Source organism: Bos indicus x Bos taurus, chromosome X, assembly GCF_003369695.1.
Source record: "Bos indicus x Bos taurus breed Angus x Brahman F1 hybrid chromosome X, Bos_hybrid_MaternalHap_v2.0, whole genome shotgun sequence".
In the NCBI taxonomy this organism is placed as follows: Eukaryota; Metazoa; Chordata; class Mammalia; order Artiodactyla; family Bovidae; genus Bos; species Bos indicus x Bos taurus.
Window position 1 is genome coordinate 64,231,168 of NC_040105.1, and position 13,495 is coordinate 64,244,662.

The window sequence follows — 13,495 nt, forward strand, 5'->3', positions numbered from 1 at the left end:
CAATGACACTGAAGTTTCTGTCCTGGGTTAGTCATAGTTCTGAGCCCATTGTTCTAAAAGTAGAGCTGAAATTTTCTTCAAGCACCATTTGCCCATATGGAGACCTGTTTGCCACTTTTCTGCCCTCTCATATAGCCTTAAATTCTTTTTGTTTCAATTTATACTCCTTACATTGGTATTTTTTGACCCAAAGAATGTAGAATTATTTGCAGATGTGAAGATTTCCTTCTTGTAGATCATGTTAAAAATTTTAATTAGACTAGTCTTAGGTTTGATTTCTTATAGACCGCATTGATTTGATTTTAAAATCATAATTATGTCAAAATCAGAAGGGACCTGAGAAATGGTTTAGTTTTAAAGATGTCAGATATTTTAAATAGTAGGCTCCATAATTGGAAACTAACCCAAGTAATAGGCTTCATATTATTTTATAGAGACAAGTTTGTGATTCTAAGAAATGTGCTTTTTGACGATTCATATGCTTATCTCCACACTGACATATAAAAGGTATCTTCTTTATTGGGCTTATTTTACTTTTGGCTCCATTCATTTCTTTTGAAAACATGAACTATGTTGTTGGTACTGCTGCTTGTAATTCATACAAATCCTGAGGGTTTGCATTCCACAGGCAACTGTGGAAACCTAAAACACTTCATACTCATCAGAATTTGTGACTCCCTCACATGATTCCTCTGAGCTCAGGGCAGCTCAGCAATGGCAAATGAGGGCTGTGTGAATTTGAGATTTGAACACCTTCACTTCCTTAGGAACAAATGAGTCTTTGGGCAACTATTGACTTATTTTGTGATGATAGCAAACCAAGACACTGTGCTGCTACTCAGCCCTGTCTTTTACTCAGTATTTGTGTGGGAACTTAAGGTCAGCAAGTTACATTTCTCTTTTTCATTTTATTTGTATTTGCGTCTTTCCATTGTTCCTGCCTGTCACAGTCTGTGTGTCTGAAGTCTGTCATCCAGTTGTTTCCCCACCTTCATTGTCATTTCTGAATTTGGTAGGCATGGCTTTTATTTTATTTTGGAGCATTTACCTTTTATATCTTCGTTCACACCATAGGTAGTCAGTGCTGCATGCAGACTAAGTACTCTTTGTTGCTTCTATTTGTTTCTTGTCTCTACAACATTTTCCTACCCATAATCAAATAGAACCAAATAAGTTTTCTATAGTTTGAGGAACTGAGCCCCTTTCAGCGTTTCCAAATTACTGACAAGTGTCATTTCTAATACCAAGAAGACAATTTTTCTGTCATTAGGAAGGTAGATGCATTTGAGATCAGAGTCTTAGAGGGGAGATGGCTTTGGAGGCCTGGTTATGTGTCCATTTCATAGTAGTGAACATTGTAGTTTCAGTCCTCTTTGATGCTGTATTAGGCTATTAAGTAGGTCTTGAAAGCTCTGATATGTTAGTGTTTTGCAGAAGTGGTTTACAGTTTTGTTCAGTTTTTACCCTTTTGGGGTGAGTGGAAGGAGAAAGTTTTGTGTTCTTTTTCCATACATTAGTTCCTGAGGAGCCAGAATTTGAGAATTACGGTGTCCAGGTTTGTCCTGTCAGATCTTTATAGCAAGTTTACACATTCATTAAAGGTTGTTGACTCAACAAGGGTGCTAATTGCTATGCTAAACTTTGAGAAGGAAACAAAAAACACATCAAGGAGCTTATAGTTTAAAAAGGAAATGACACCACAAATTCTGGGCACTAGATTTTAAAAAGGGAGAGGTAGTGGAAAGCCTGGAAACCATGTTAGATGAAGAATGTTTAAGGAAGTAACAATATTTAGCCTGGAAAAGAGAGAACTTATTTTGAGGACATGATGGCCGTTCTCTATTATGGCTGATATTATCCCACCTTTTCCTGGTCTTTTAGGAAACAACTCAGAAGCTGCCTTTGATCCTTTCTCATTCTACATCCAATCAGATGTCAAAATTTCTCTCCTCTGGCGCCAGCATATTTCTTGATTCTTGCCTCTCTTTCTATCCTCAGTTGCCCCCACACTATGTCAAGCCTTTGAAGTCACTCTCTGTACTAGTAGAACAGGTTCTTGGTCTCTGTTGCCTTTGTCCCTGTTTTCCTTTCTATATTATGTTCTCAGAATAATCTTCCCCCAAACCTAGTTCTAATTGTATTACTTTCCTATTTAAACACTTAACAGTGGTTCCCAAAGCCTAGTAAGAAAAGCCCTTACTCAAACTATTATAATTTGGCCCCCAACCTTCCATCACTTCCCCTTCCCCTGTTCACACTCTACATTCTATTCAGTCTTGTTCAGTAGTCTTGGAACCTGTTCCAGGCTTTCCAAGCTCTTTGATTTTCTTTAAATTGTTCCTTCGTACAGTTATACAGAAGAGAATCTCTCATGTTTATGCTGTTTTAGACACCAGAATAGGACCAGCTAACAAAAGAGATGGCCCTCAATCTAACAATTTTCTCTTGAATAATGTCTAATGATGAAATAATAGAGAGCTTCCCAACATTGGATGTATTTGAGCAGAGACTGGGAGCTAGCTGGTTTGGATGCTGTAAAGCAGGCTGCCCACCCCCAGGCTGTAGGTGCTAGACAAGAAGAGAAAGCATGGTTCTCTGCTCTGAAGAAACTTACATCTACATGTGAGGCACCACGCTTATTCTCCCCATGACAGCCAAAGTGATATACATACACACATGTTCATGTCATTCCTTTACTTAAAATCTTTCAGTGACTTCTTCCTGTTACTCTTAGGATGGATGCAGAAATCCACAAGGTCATGTATAATCTGACCTCAGTCTGCCTTCCTAGTCTGATCTGCCAGTATCTCCTTACTTCCCTGTGATCCAGATATTTTTTACCCCCACATATTTTGTTTCTTCTATCTGGAATGCTTTATCTATCCCTCTTCCCCTGGCTAACTCTTCATCCTTAAAGACTCAACTTAAATGTCACTTCCTCATGGAAACCTTAGTTAACACCCTGCTATCCCCCACTCAGTAGGTTGGGTCACCCTGTTAGTCTCACAATCATAACTAAAGTTGTAATTAAATAGTTGTTTCTTTCATTATTGTAATTTCTAGGAACCATTTGATTACCTTTATATTCCCATCAGCTCTCATAATGCCTGGCACACAGTAGACATTTAGTTAATATTTGGATAAATAAATGAATGAATAAAACTTCAGGGTGGTGAACAACATAAAGGATATTCAGTGTCAGGCAGGGAGGAAAATTTCAGGACAAGGGAGTAATAGCTAGGAATGAACAAATTGTGTTCAAGAGTTGCAGGCAGGTTAACTCAAAAGAGGATTCTGTTATTGTATGCCAGAAACCAACACAAAATTGTAAAGCAATTTTCCACCAATTAAAAAAAATAAAATGTTTTTAAAAGAGGATGATCTGTCTGATGACACATGGGCTAGATCAGCTAAAAGTGATAGGATGATGGTTTTAGCAGTCTTTGACATTTTAGTTGAGATTTAGTTGCTACTGAATTATTATAGATACTTGGATGAGGGGCTCCAAGTTGGAGTTTTAGGAAGGCTTTTCAAATAAGAATCTTAAACTGGACTGGAATTTGGAGAGCCTGGGGGCAGACTACCAGCTAGAGCAATACAGCAGTGGTTCAGAGAGGAGGTAACTATATGACCTAAATCCAGGCAAGAGATGAAATATTAATGAGAAAACAAAAAGGCAATGACAGTGGAAATTAGAAAGAAAGAGATGGATTGAGGAGGCAGTTAGGAAGAACATCAGCAAAACTTGAGGAAACACTGGTTGTGCACAGGGGAAAGGGGGCTGTTGTTTCCAGTACCAGGGAGATTTGGCTTGAAATTATCAAGTAGGTGGATGCAAAGTGGTCAAAACTAAAAGTGGGTATTTCTAGAGGTAGATAGAATGTCATATAGGTACTAGGACAATCCCTTTAAATCAGCAATTCCACCCATCGGTAAACCTTTCCTGTGATTATGCAGAGAGAACATTTGAGGTTCCTTTTTGTCTATTCCAGAATGCAGTTTTGGCTTTACTTTCACATAACCTAAATGCTTATTAAAGTTTTTTCTCCCAAAACGAAAGATCACTCTGTCCTTAAAGGTAAGTTCTATTTCTTCAGGATCAGAAAAGCTGCTGGAAGCTTTAGAATAGCAGTTTATCCTTACTTCCAGTTAGAAGGGTTTCAGAATGTTGGGGTTCAGTTTAGTAGTGCCAATCAAATTTTTTCATGTGCATGTAATTTGACCCTACAGTTTCAGTTCAAGGAATCTATGCTATAGAAATGCTCATACAAATACACAGAGCAGCACTGATTGTAATGTAAAAAATCAACAATTTAAATATATGTCAGTTGGGATATGACTGAATAAATTATGATCTGTCCATAATATGCAATACTATGCAGCTATTATAAAGAATGAGGTAGATCATGATTCATGTCAGTATAGGTTGCCATGACATCAGAGAATGAAAAAAGCATGTGAATCTTTGTGAGTTGTTAATGTATATAAATGATATATACAGAAAATAAGTCTGGAAGGATACATACTAAAAATCCTAACTAGTTGCTTCTGGGCACTGGGATGGGGAAATGATAGAGGAATGTCCAAAGAAAAAGAATTTTTTTTAATCATATGCTACTTTTATAATTTTAAAAAGTGTAAACTCATTAGCTTTCTTTGCAGGCACATTGGACAGAGGCCTCTTTAGCATTTTCCCATGGAATTTGCAATTATATTACCATTTCTTTTTTTATGAAAGCTTTCCAACCCTCTTGTCTTACCTTCTTTTTGAGACTGGCTACAGAATACTTACCTTATCTTTTCCCTGAACTAACAAAATTCAATTTTGTAATCGAGACCAGCAGTTTCAAACTTTATTTGGCATCAGAATCACCTTTATACTTGTCAAAAGTACAGATTCTTGGGCCTACTCAGTAAGTTCTGAGTCCGTGTGTCACGGGCGAGGGTCCAAGATCCTGGTTTTTCCAGAGGGCCCCCAGGTGGTCAGTGAGGAACCCTGTTTGGGGAATGATGTCTGACTGTCCTCCTTACTCCCACCTCCTTTTCTCTCTGTGATTAGTAAAGAGAATGAGGGAGCAATGACTCACTGTGGATGTCTTTTGTGGATCACAAATAGTTGGGTTCATCTGAATGGGAAAAAATAAATATAACACAGTTTAGTAGACTTAAGATTTTAGTAATAAATATTCTTTAAAATAGCCTGTTTGAAGTAGGACGTTTGGGTTATAGATGCTGGTCTGGTGGGCTTCTAAGGCAATGACTTAGGCCTAGGATATGCCTTCCAGCAACAGGTTTGTTTTGAGTGGAAGGGGAAGTGAGGCCTTGGCAAATTGTGAGGTCTTAGAATTCAGATACTGTTTAGGTGAAGCTTTTGTTCTTGGGAAATGATGCCTCTAATATTAAGATGAGGTACTATCTATCTAAAGACTATTCTAAACAGCTTTTTGTTAAAATTATTTTCTCTTTGTTATAAACCAAGTTTGCTAATCAGATGCCCACTGTGGGTTATTGGTATCTCAAAAAGGTGTTTAAAAAATATATACTCCATTTGCTTTCAACAGTAAACCTTGGGAACAAAAGTAAATGGGAATACCTCTTAACTACCTTTCCAAGCCCTCAGTGAAGCTGACAGCCATCAGTTAAATAAACTATTAGGTTTATTAGTTTGAGAACAGAAGCATCGACTTGGGCACAGTTTTCTAATTTGCTTCTCGTTTACCCAACAATCATTTATTCAGAGGCTATTCTGTGCCTACTGGACATTAGATAACTCTGCAAATAAAAGCCAGAGGCCCGTGAGCAGCTAGAACTCTAAGGGGATCATCTGAATGGGGAAAAGTGAATAAAACACTGTTTAATAGATTTGAAAGCTTAGTAGCATGTAGAAAACAGAAAATGACTTCCTTAAAGCAATAGCTTTGTTCTCTTTCTATAGTCTATTTTAAGTGGGCCCTCTGGCCCAGTGTTATCAACCTTGGATTAGGAGCTTGAGGAAATGGTGGTTTGGTGGTTGTTTTTTAAAGGGTTTTTAAAGAAATGTAATTACTAAGCAACTGCCATGACCTGCTGCTAAGTTGGAGTTCAATGGGCAAGCAATTCCAAAGAAGAGAATATATAAACAAGTTGGGAGAGGGGAAAACAGCTTAAAGATAGATTGGGTGTTTTTTCCTGCATTCAATGCATATTTCTGCCTTTTACTTATCTTGTGCAAGAAAGGGCTGCTTGGTCAGAAATATCTTTGTTTCACCTGGTCTTCTCTCAGCCGGTGAGTGGGGAGGAGGGCCAGAAAGAGCCAACTAGAGAGGGTTGGGCTGGAGGGCTGAGCCTTAGGGTGGGACCCGTGCCTGGGCGGCTCTGGAGGTAGATAGCCCTGCTGCTGTCCAGGGCTGCTATGACAGATTGCTCACCGCCCTCTACCTTTAAATTGGGACACCTCATTGATATTGATGTGTTGCCTTGTAACCCTCAGAACAGGGACATTGTCCAGCTGCTGTCTCTCTTCTTTCCCCCCAACATTTAATGGGTGAGTCAGTGACTTAACTGCTTCCTGCAGGATTTCAGGGATGGGAGTAAGTAATGAGGACAAATCACCATAACACCAGTGCGTGATGAATGAAAGAGCACACAAATTTAACCAGTTGGCTTCACTGGTACCAGAGTGAACAAAAAGAAAGTTGGTTGGGAAGAGGAGATTTGTTTGAGCTAGAACTCTATTCTCTCCCCTTTAGGCTTTTTACTGTTTCCCTTTATACCCAACTGAAGGTCAGGTTGCTTTGCTGAGGGGAGGGGGAGTGTCAGGTGTTGGAACAGGTGTTCTGTTTTCTGCCTGTAGAGTCGTACAGACTAGATGGGGATGCTTCTTGCCAGCCCTCTGTGGTGAATGAAAATGCTTTTGTGGAATTTTTTCCCCCTGGAAATGTGGTTGTTTTTTTAAAGCAGTTCCCAACCTTCAACCCCCTAGTATAAACCTTCAACCCTCTAGTATTGACTTCCTTTAAAATCAGCTTCTCATAATGAAGTATGCCTCTTTTCTATCATTTTCACAGTCTGTGCCTTAGAGATATCCCGTTTTATGTGGCGATCATAGACCTGAAAAATGTGTGAGGTGTGTGTTTGAGTGTGTGTGTCTGTATGTGTGTGGTAAATGTGAATATCACATTTGAGATGTACTAAGAGAATGCCACAGTAAAGTAACCCTATAAAAAGCCTTTTATAGTAGTTGTATGGATAGAGTTCATTTTCCTTTGTCAGGTTTTCTTAAATTGGATATAAACTTGGAGTCACCATTCCAGAATGATGAGGCTTTTTCAGGCTATGTGATGGTGTCAGTGGGCTACATAGTTGGTCACAGACTTATGATCCTACTGACTAGATGATTTTGGAGGAGAGATATATCAGCAGACTTCTGGGTTTGGGAGAATTTTTATTGTGATGTTTGTTCAATTGTTACTGAAGCCAAAGACCCTGCTTGTTAAGAGGGAAATAATTCAGGAGACCTTTGTGATCTCCTTTTCTGATTGTGAGGTTTGTTTTTACCTTTGTACTGCATTCCATTCTCCCCCCTCAAAAAAAAGTCACCTAGAAACAGATCATCTTCTTTGCCTAATAATCATATAATGGCCTCAGGTCTTTTCCTGCCCTTCCACCCTGCATCTCAGGGCCATCTGTTCTCTGCAATCCACTTTTCGGGAAAGTCTCCTTTCCCATCTGCTCTCCTTGGGTCTCAGTGTCTGCTCTAAAGATTTATGAAGGCTGCTCTGGGACCTCTTTCCAGTTATTTTTTAAGATCAGTAAGCTTTTTCCATTCGATTTGTCCAAAAGTTACTATTTTTTCAGGTGTATTCTTTCATTCTTTCACTCTGGGGGTGGAGAGAAATCTGTCTTTCTGTGCTTGCCAGAGGTACTCTGCTTATCAAAGCAAAGATTGACTGGGCTGGCTCTGGCTGCTTTGAAGCCAAGGGTCCTCTTGGCCTTTTGGCCGCTGGCAGATAGGCTCAGTGCAGCTCCTTGGGTTCATTTTTTTCCTGTCCTTTCCCTTGTCTCCCTGACAGAGTACAGTCGCTTTGAATCGAAGATCCATGACTTGCGAGAACAGATGATGAACAGCAGCATGAGCTCTGGGTCTGGGTCCCTGCGAACAAGTGAGAAGAGGTCCTTGTATGTGAGGTAAGTCTCACTTTGGAACACTAGGCTTTGTGTGGCATGAGGGAAGCTCCGTGCCAACCCAGCCCTTCTTGTTTAACTAGTGGGATAGGGAGTGTGTACTCCCAGTACTAAAACAACACTTTGCACTGTGTGCTCAGGTTGTGTACTTTATGGTCAGTATCTCCTCCCTTTTGTGAGCTGGCTTCTTCATTTTCACTCCTGAATGACTCAGTATGGGAAATTTTCAGTGTACTCTCTAATTGTAAAAGACTGTTGCTAGTCAGCATTCAAATAGCACTCAAATGTTCAAAGTACTTTGCTCACAATCTGTGATTTGAGGGGAAACTTGGCATTCCCACTTCCACATATGCATAATAGACATCAGACTTTGTATCCGAACATATCAGCTATCACTGTGTTCTGGTACAGGGTCTCTTTTAAGAGACCAAAGAACTGACAGGTTGCTACATTCTGTTTTGTTTGTTTTAAGTTGTGTTTGCTCACTCCCTGCTGCACTGGTCTGCTGTAAATGAGTCATGGAACATAGGATGGGATGATGTACCTTCCACAGGAAGGGCGGGTGGAAAGGATATATAGCGTTGGATTGCTGCTAAAGCTTTTCAGAGATACTGCCCAAGGTTGAGCTTGTGACCCTTGAGGCACATAATAATACTTTGTCAGGTCAAAGTACAAACCTTGGAGTGTTAGATTGCTAAATGAACACTATGGACTCCTAGAATTAGTGATAGTTTTCTTCTTCCTGCTTGGGCTTCTTGGCAAAACTCCAACAGTCTGGGGTAAGTACATTGTATCTCTCCAAGGGTAGAATCCTCAGAGAAAGAAGCAGGATTACTCCTCTGAGGTGTGTGTGTGTGTGTGTCCTCTGAGGCTTGTGTGTTTGTGTATGTCTGTGTGTTTGTATGTGTCTGTGTATGTTTGTGTGTGTCTGTGTTTTAATGCTTGTATCAAACTCTTGGGTTGAACTTTTTCTAGTGGTCTCTGATACCAGGTTGGGGGCGTGGAAGGGAGGCTACACAGTTGCTAGTTGCCTGGCAACGTGACATCTGTTTTGTCCTTGGGGTTTGAGATGACGATAGCCAACCGATGTAAATGCTAATTGCAGTTTTTCTCTCGGTGCTTGATTTTCTTTTTCCTCAGTTGCTAGTCCCTGACCCTCCTGCGGGGAGAAGAGCCAAGGGAGTCCAGATTTGAGCCTCAAGCCCACTAGACTCCTTCATGGTTCTTTTCTAGAATGAACCCTCAGCTTGATTCCCTCTGTGTTGAGAGCAGCTTTCTTCACGTTTGCTGTGAAGAGAGGAGAGCGGGAGGAAGGCTGGGCTACTCACTGGTGGTCTTTTCAGTCTCCTGTTTTCTGTCATTCAGCCCTTGTTCTGGGTCTGCAGCCTAGACATTGGGGTGCCAATGGGGGGATTCATATGTGCTGTTGCCTCCCTCAAAAGGGTAATACTTATGTGACTTGGTCAGAATTGTTCCATTCCTGTGCTTCCAGCCCCCGCAGATGTGGCACTCCAGTGTGCGTGGGAAGCTGCTCTTTAGGCAAGACGGTTTCTTTGGAGAGCTTTATTTTTAGATTTCCCCTCTCTGCCTGTCCTGCGCTAGAGCTGTCCTTGCCTGGGCAGGGGGAGTGGGGCATCAGCTCCCGACCTACAAGACCTGGAACACCCTTCTCTGGTCCTAGCAAGGGACACATTCTGTCTGACTCTGGGGAGAAGGGTGGAGGCTGCACTCTGTTTCTAGTGAAGCAGTTTATACAGTTTATATCATCTGCTCTTAACCTTATCTAGATAACATCTGTATCCTCAGAGGAAAGTAAATATGGTTTAGAATAGTGAACATTTGTAATCACTAGAATTCATCAAGGGAAATAATATTTTATGGTCAGAGTAGTGAGCTAAGGTATTTCGCTAAGCTAACCCTCTACCAAAGCTTGGAGCCTGGCTCACTCTAGTGCCTGTTTTTGGCCTTTTTTTTTTTTTAACTTGACAGTGGCTTCCTTTTGTTCAGCATTTAAACATATTCAAGTTCCTTCCATTTTTGAAAAGAAAAAAAATTTCCCTCGATACCAACAGTCCTGTAAACTATTGTCTTGTCTCTCTTCTGCTGACCAGATTTGCCAAATTATGTGCCAGGAAACACTGGTTCCTCAAGATGTTAAGTATTGTGTGAAAAATCAGTGGTTCAGTAAGTTGGGCAAATGCAGGATTAAACAGAGGGAGATAGGGTTCTTTACTGTTCTTTAATCTCCAGGAGGGACTATACTAAGCAGTGTTTCTCCAAAGATAGAAGCATAGAAGCCTTATTTGGAGAAATCAGTCTTAGCATCCAGGCTGGAAAATGTTGCAGTCGTCTGTACTTGCTGCTGCTACTTCTTCAAATTGTCTCTCAGTAGGAAAGGAAGTGTGCATTTGCTTTTCAGCATGATGGTGTGGTCCCAAGCAACTCCAGAAGACTCTGGAGGGGCAGAAGCCCAACTCTTTTGGGGTGACTGGTTCAATGATTCTCTGCCATTGGTCTGACCTCTTCACCACAGTACTTTTCATGAATTTACCAGTTTTCTTCTTTAAAGGCTCTCTTTCTACCTTGCTGACCATTCTTCAATACCTTTAATTAGCTCTGCCCCACAGATAGCAGTGTCATTTATTTTCACAGCTTCAAATTCTTTCATCATGTAAATGACAACTCTGATCCCTTTACTGAATCTGAACTCCAGACCTGCATATCAACCACTTGCTGGACATGTGCCTGGTGCTGCCCTCCCAGTGCTTCAAACAAGCAGTGTGTTCCAAATGGACCCCTCCCCTCCACATACACACACCTACTCCTCCTCACTGTCCTTATCTTAATTAATTGCATCACCCTATCATGTGGAAAAGGGATTGGATTTGTTCTGTCACCCAAGGCAGATCTCAGTTCTACATAAGGAAGAAAGAGCTAATGATTAAAACTGTCTGAAAATGGAATAGACTGCTTTTGGAGATAGTAAATATGATCCTTTGTCACTGGAGGTGTTATGAAAGAGGCTGGGCAGCCATTTGTCTGGGGTTGCAGAGCATGTTGAAGCTAATGATCTGCTCAGAGGCTTTCAGTAGTTCCCAGTGTCTTCAGGATGAAGGGGAACAAACATTTAGGGAATACGTGCTCTGCATTGGGACCTCTGTTAGTCTCTTTTAATAATGCTACACAGTAGGTATTGTTCTCATTCTGCAGGTAAGAAAACTGAAACTCCAGTTAGATGGCTGAGAAGTTCCAAAACTGGAATTTGAACCTGGTTGTTCTGACCAGAATATGGTTCTCTCAGCAGTTCCCAAACTTACTGATAGGAATCAGCTGGCATGCTAATAAACATACAGATTCCTAGGCTCCTCTCCTATCAGTTTGGATTCACCAGCTTTGGGGAAATTATTTTTAACAAGTAATCATAATACTTAGGAATGATGACTTATTTGTCACAATAGACGTTTATTTCTGTTTCACTTGAAAACTGAGCATAATGCTTACTTTAACTCCTGCTATATGCAAAGCAGTAAAGCACAGGGTTGAGAAATTAAGTGTGGTTGAGGGGGTAGAGTCAAGGAAGCAGGAGAAGTGGTTCCTGCCCTCCAGCAGCCTACCATCCACACAGAAGATAGTGTGCAGCAGGTGGTTAAAGTAAGGAACCCTTTTCATGGGAGTTTCACCTCTAATTCTATTCTCTATTGCTTCCCCTTCTGACATGAGCCTCCTCCCTTCCCTTCCCCCGAGTCTCTATCCTCCTCTCATGTGCATGGGCTTGCAAAACTATTTTGAAGCAAATACCACTCTCTTGCAGCTGCACCAAGGCTGTAGCAGGTGAAGCCCTAGGGAGCTACAACTGCACCGATGACAGGGGAAATGAGATTTGTGGAGCAAGTCAGCAGGAGAAAGGACAGATAACAGTGCTTGGAAAATGAGACTTGGTTTTAAAGTCACTAGTGACTTAATGGAAAGGCCTTTCCCACCCTTCACCATACTAAAAACATCTCTTAAATAGTATAGACAGGGTGAACAGAGGCCCTCTTTGTGCCCAGTCTGGGGCCTCTGCTCTTCTGGTTCATTTGCCTTCCATCCTGGAAAAGTCCATAGAAATATGCTTCTCCAGCCTTTTGCTCAGGGTCAGGGTGACCAGGTCAGGTTTAACTCAAGCTGTTCTGATGTGAAGGTAGTAAAAAGACACAGGGAAGTTCAGTGTTCCAGAGACCTCCAAGTTCTATGTTCATATTTAATTAATTAATTTCATAAATAAGCAAAAGACCTTGTCCTCCAAAGATTACCAAGAGGTTTGATAGTACATTTGTGGAAATAGTTTTTGAAAGTCTGTTCCTGTTAACCTGGCTACATTCTTATGCAGCCACTGGACGGCATCAGGCATTTTGGGAGTCCTGGCCTTCTGGCTGGCCATCTGCCATCCCAGCCTTCTTCCCCCTCTCGGAAGGAAATCATGCCCTATCTGTAGTCCTGATTCAAGAAACAGTGTGAGAGTCATCAAAGAAAGCTGGAAGACGCTCCTTCTTGTTAACAAGCATTTGTTACGCTACTCTGTGCTTAGCCCAGGATTATGCTTGAGGGGGTCCAACTTTGTCTTGCTCATTAATGAGTTTCAGTTGTGGATTAAGATGCCAACAAGGTATAATATTGACAGGCTTCACTATCTGATGCAATTGGAAGTGATGATAATCTGCATCTTAAAAAGCAACAAGAATTTATATAGTGTTGGGGGCTACCAGAAGATGGGACAGTTTCATGTATCAGTGATTCTGGAATTGCCTGTCGTATACCCCAGACACCAGTCCTAGACACATCATCACCTCAGCTGATCCAACAGGTGCTATGAACCCTGAATATTTACACATCATGAACCTGTGAATGCTTCTCTAACTTCATAATTGCATTCTAAGGCCTGAGACCCTGAAGTGGGCTGAGGAGAACAGTGTCCTTCCCTGTTCTCCATGTTCCCTTCTTCGAGATGTGCCAGGGACTCCTGACTGGCTGCCAGTTGCATTCGCTCCTCTTGTGATGGCCCATCTTGTGTCTACTTAAGTACTCAAGTTTGGGGTTTTGAGTTGCTCTTCAGAAGCTGCTAGAAACTTTGACTCTCACTCTAAGATCAAGGGATGATGAATTACTGCCGCTGCATAGCTCTCTGTGTATCCTTTAGATGGACCAGGCAAGGGAGGGGCTGCTCAACTTTTAAGTAATATGTGCCATTTATCAGGTACTTTCTGTCTCAGGTACCTTGGGCAACTACTACAAAATACCGTAGGCTTGAGTAGCTTGAACAACAACCATATATTTCTCACAGTTCTGGAGCTGA

The 13,495-nt window shown here is 41.2% G+C and overlaps 1 protein-coding gene across 7 annotated transcripts in view; it reads left to right on the top strand.

The window, feature by feature from the left end:
• Positions 1-13,495, top strand: part of DLG3 (discs large MAGUK scaffold protein 3) — a 53,886-nt gene that overhangs the window by 20,895 nt on the left and 19,496 nt on the right. For all 7 annotated transcript variants that reach the window (XM_027533319.1, XM_027533317.1, XM_027533315.1 and 4 more), the window contains one exon: positions 8,052-8,166. In XM_027533319.1, coding sequence (XP_027389120.1) covers positions 8,052-8,166 — 115 coding nt within the window. The remainder of the gene's footprint in view (positions 1-8,051; positions 8,167-13,495) is intronic.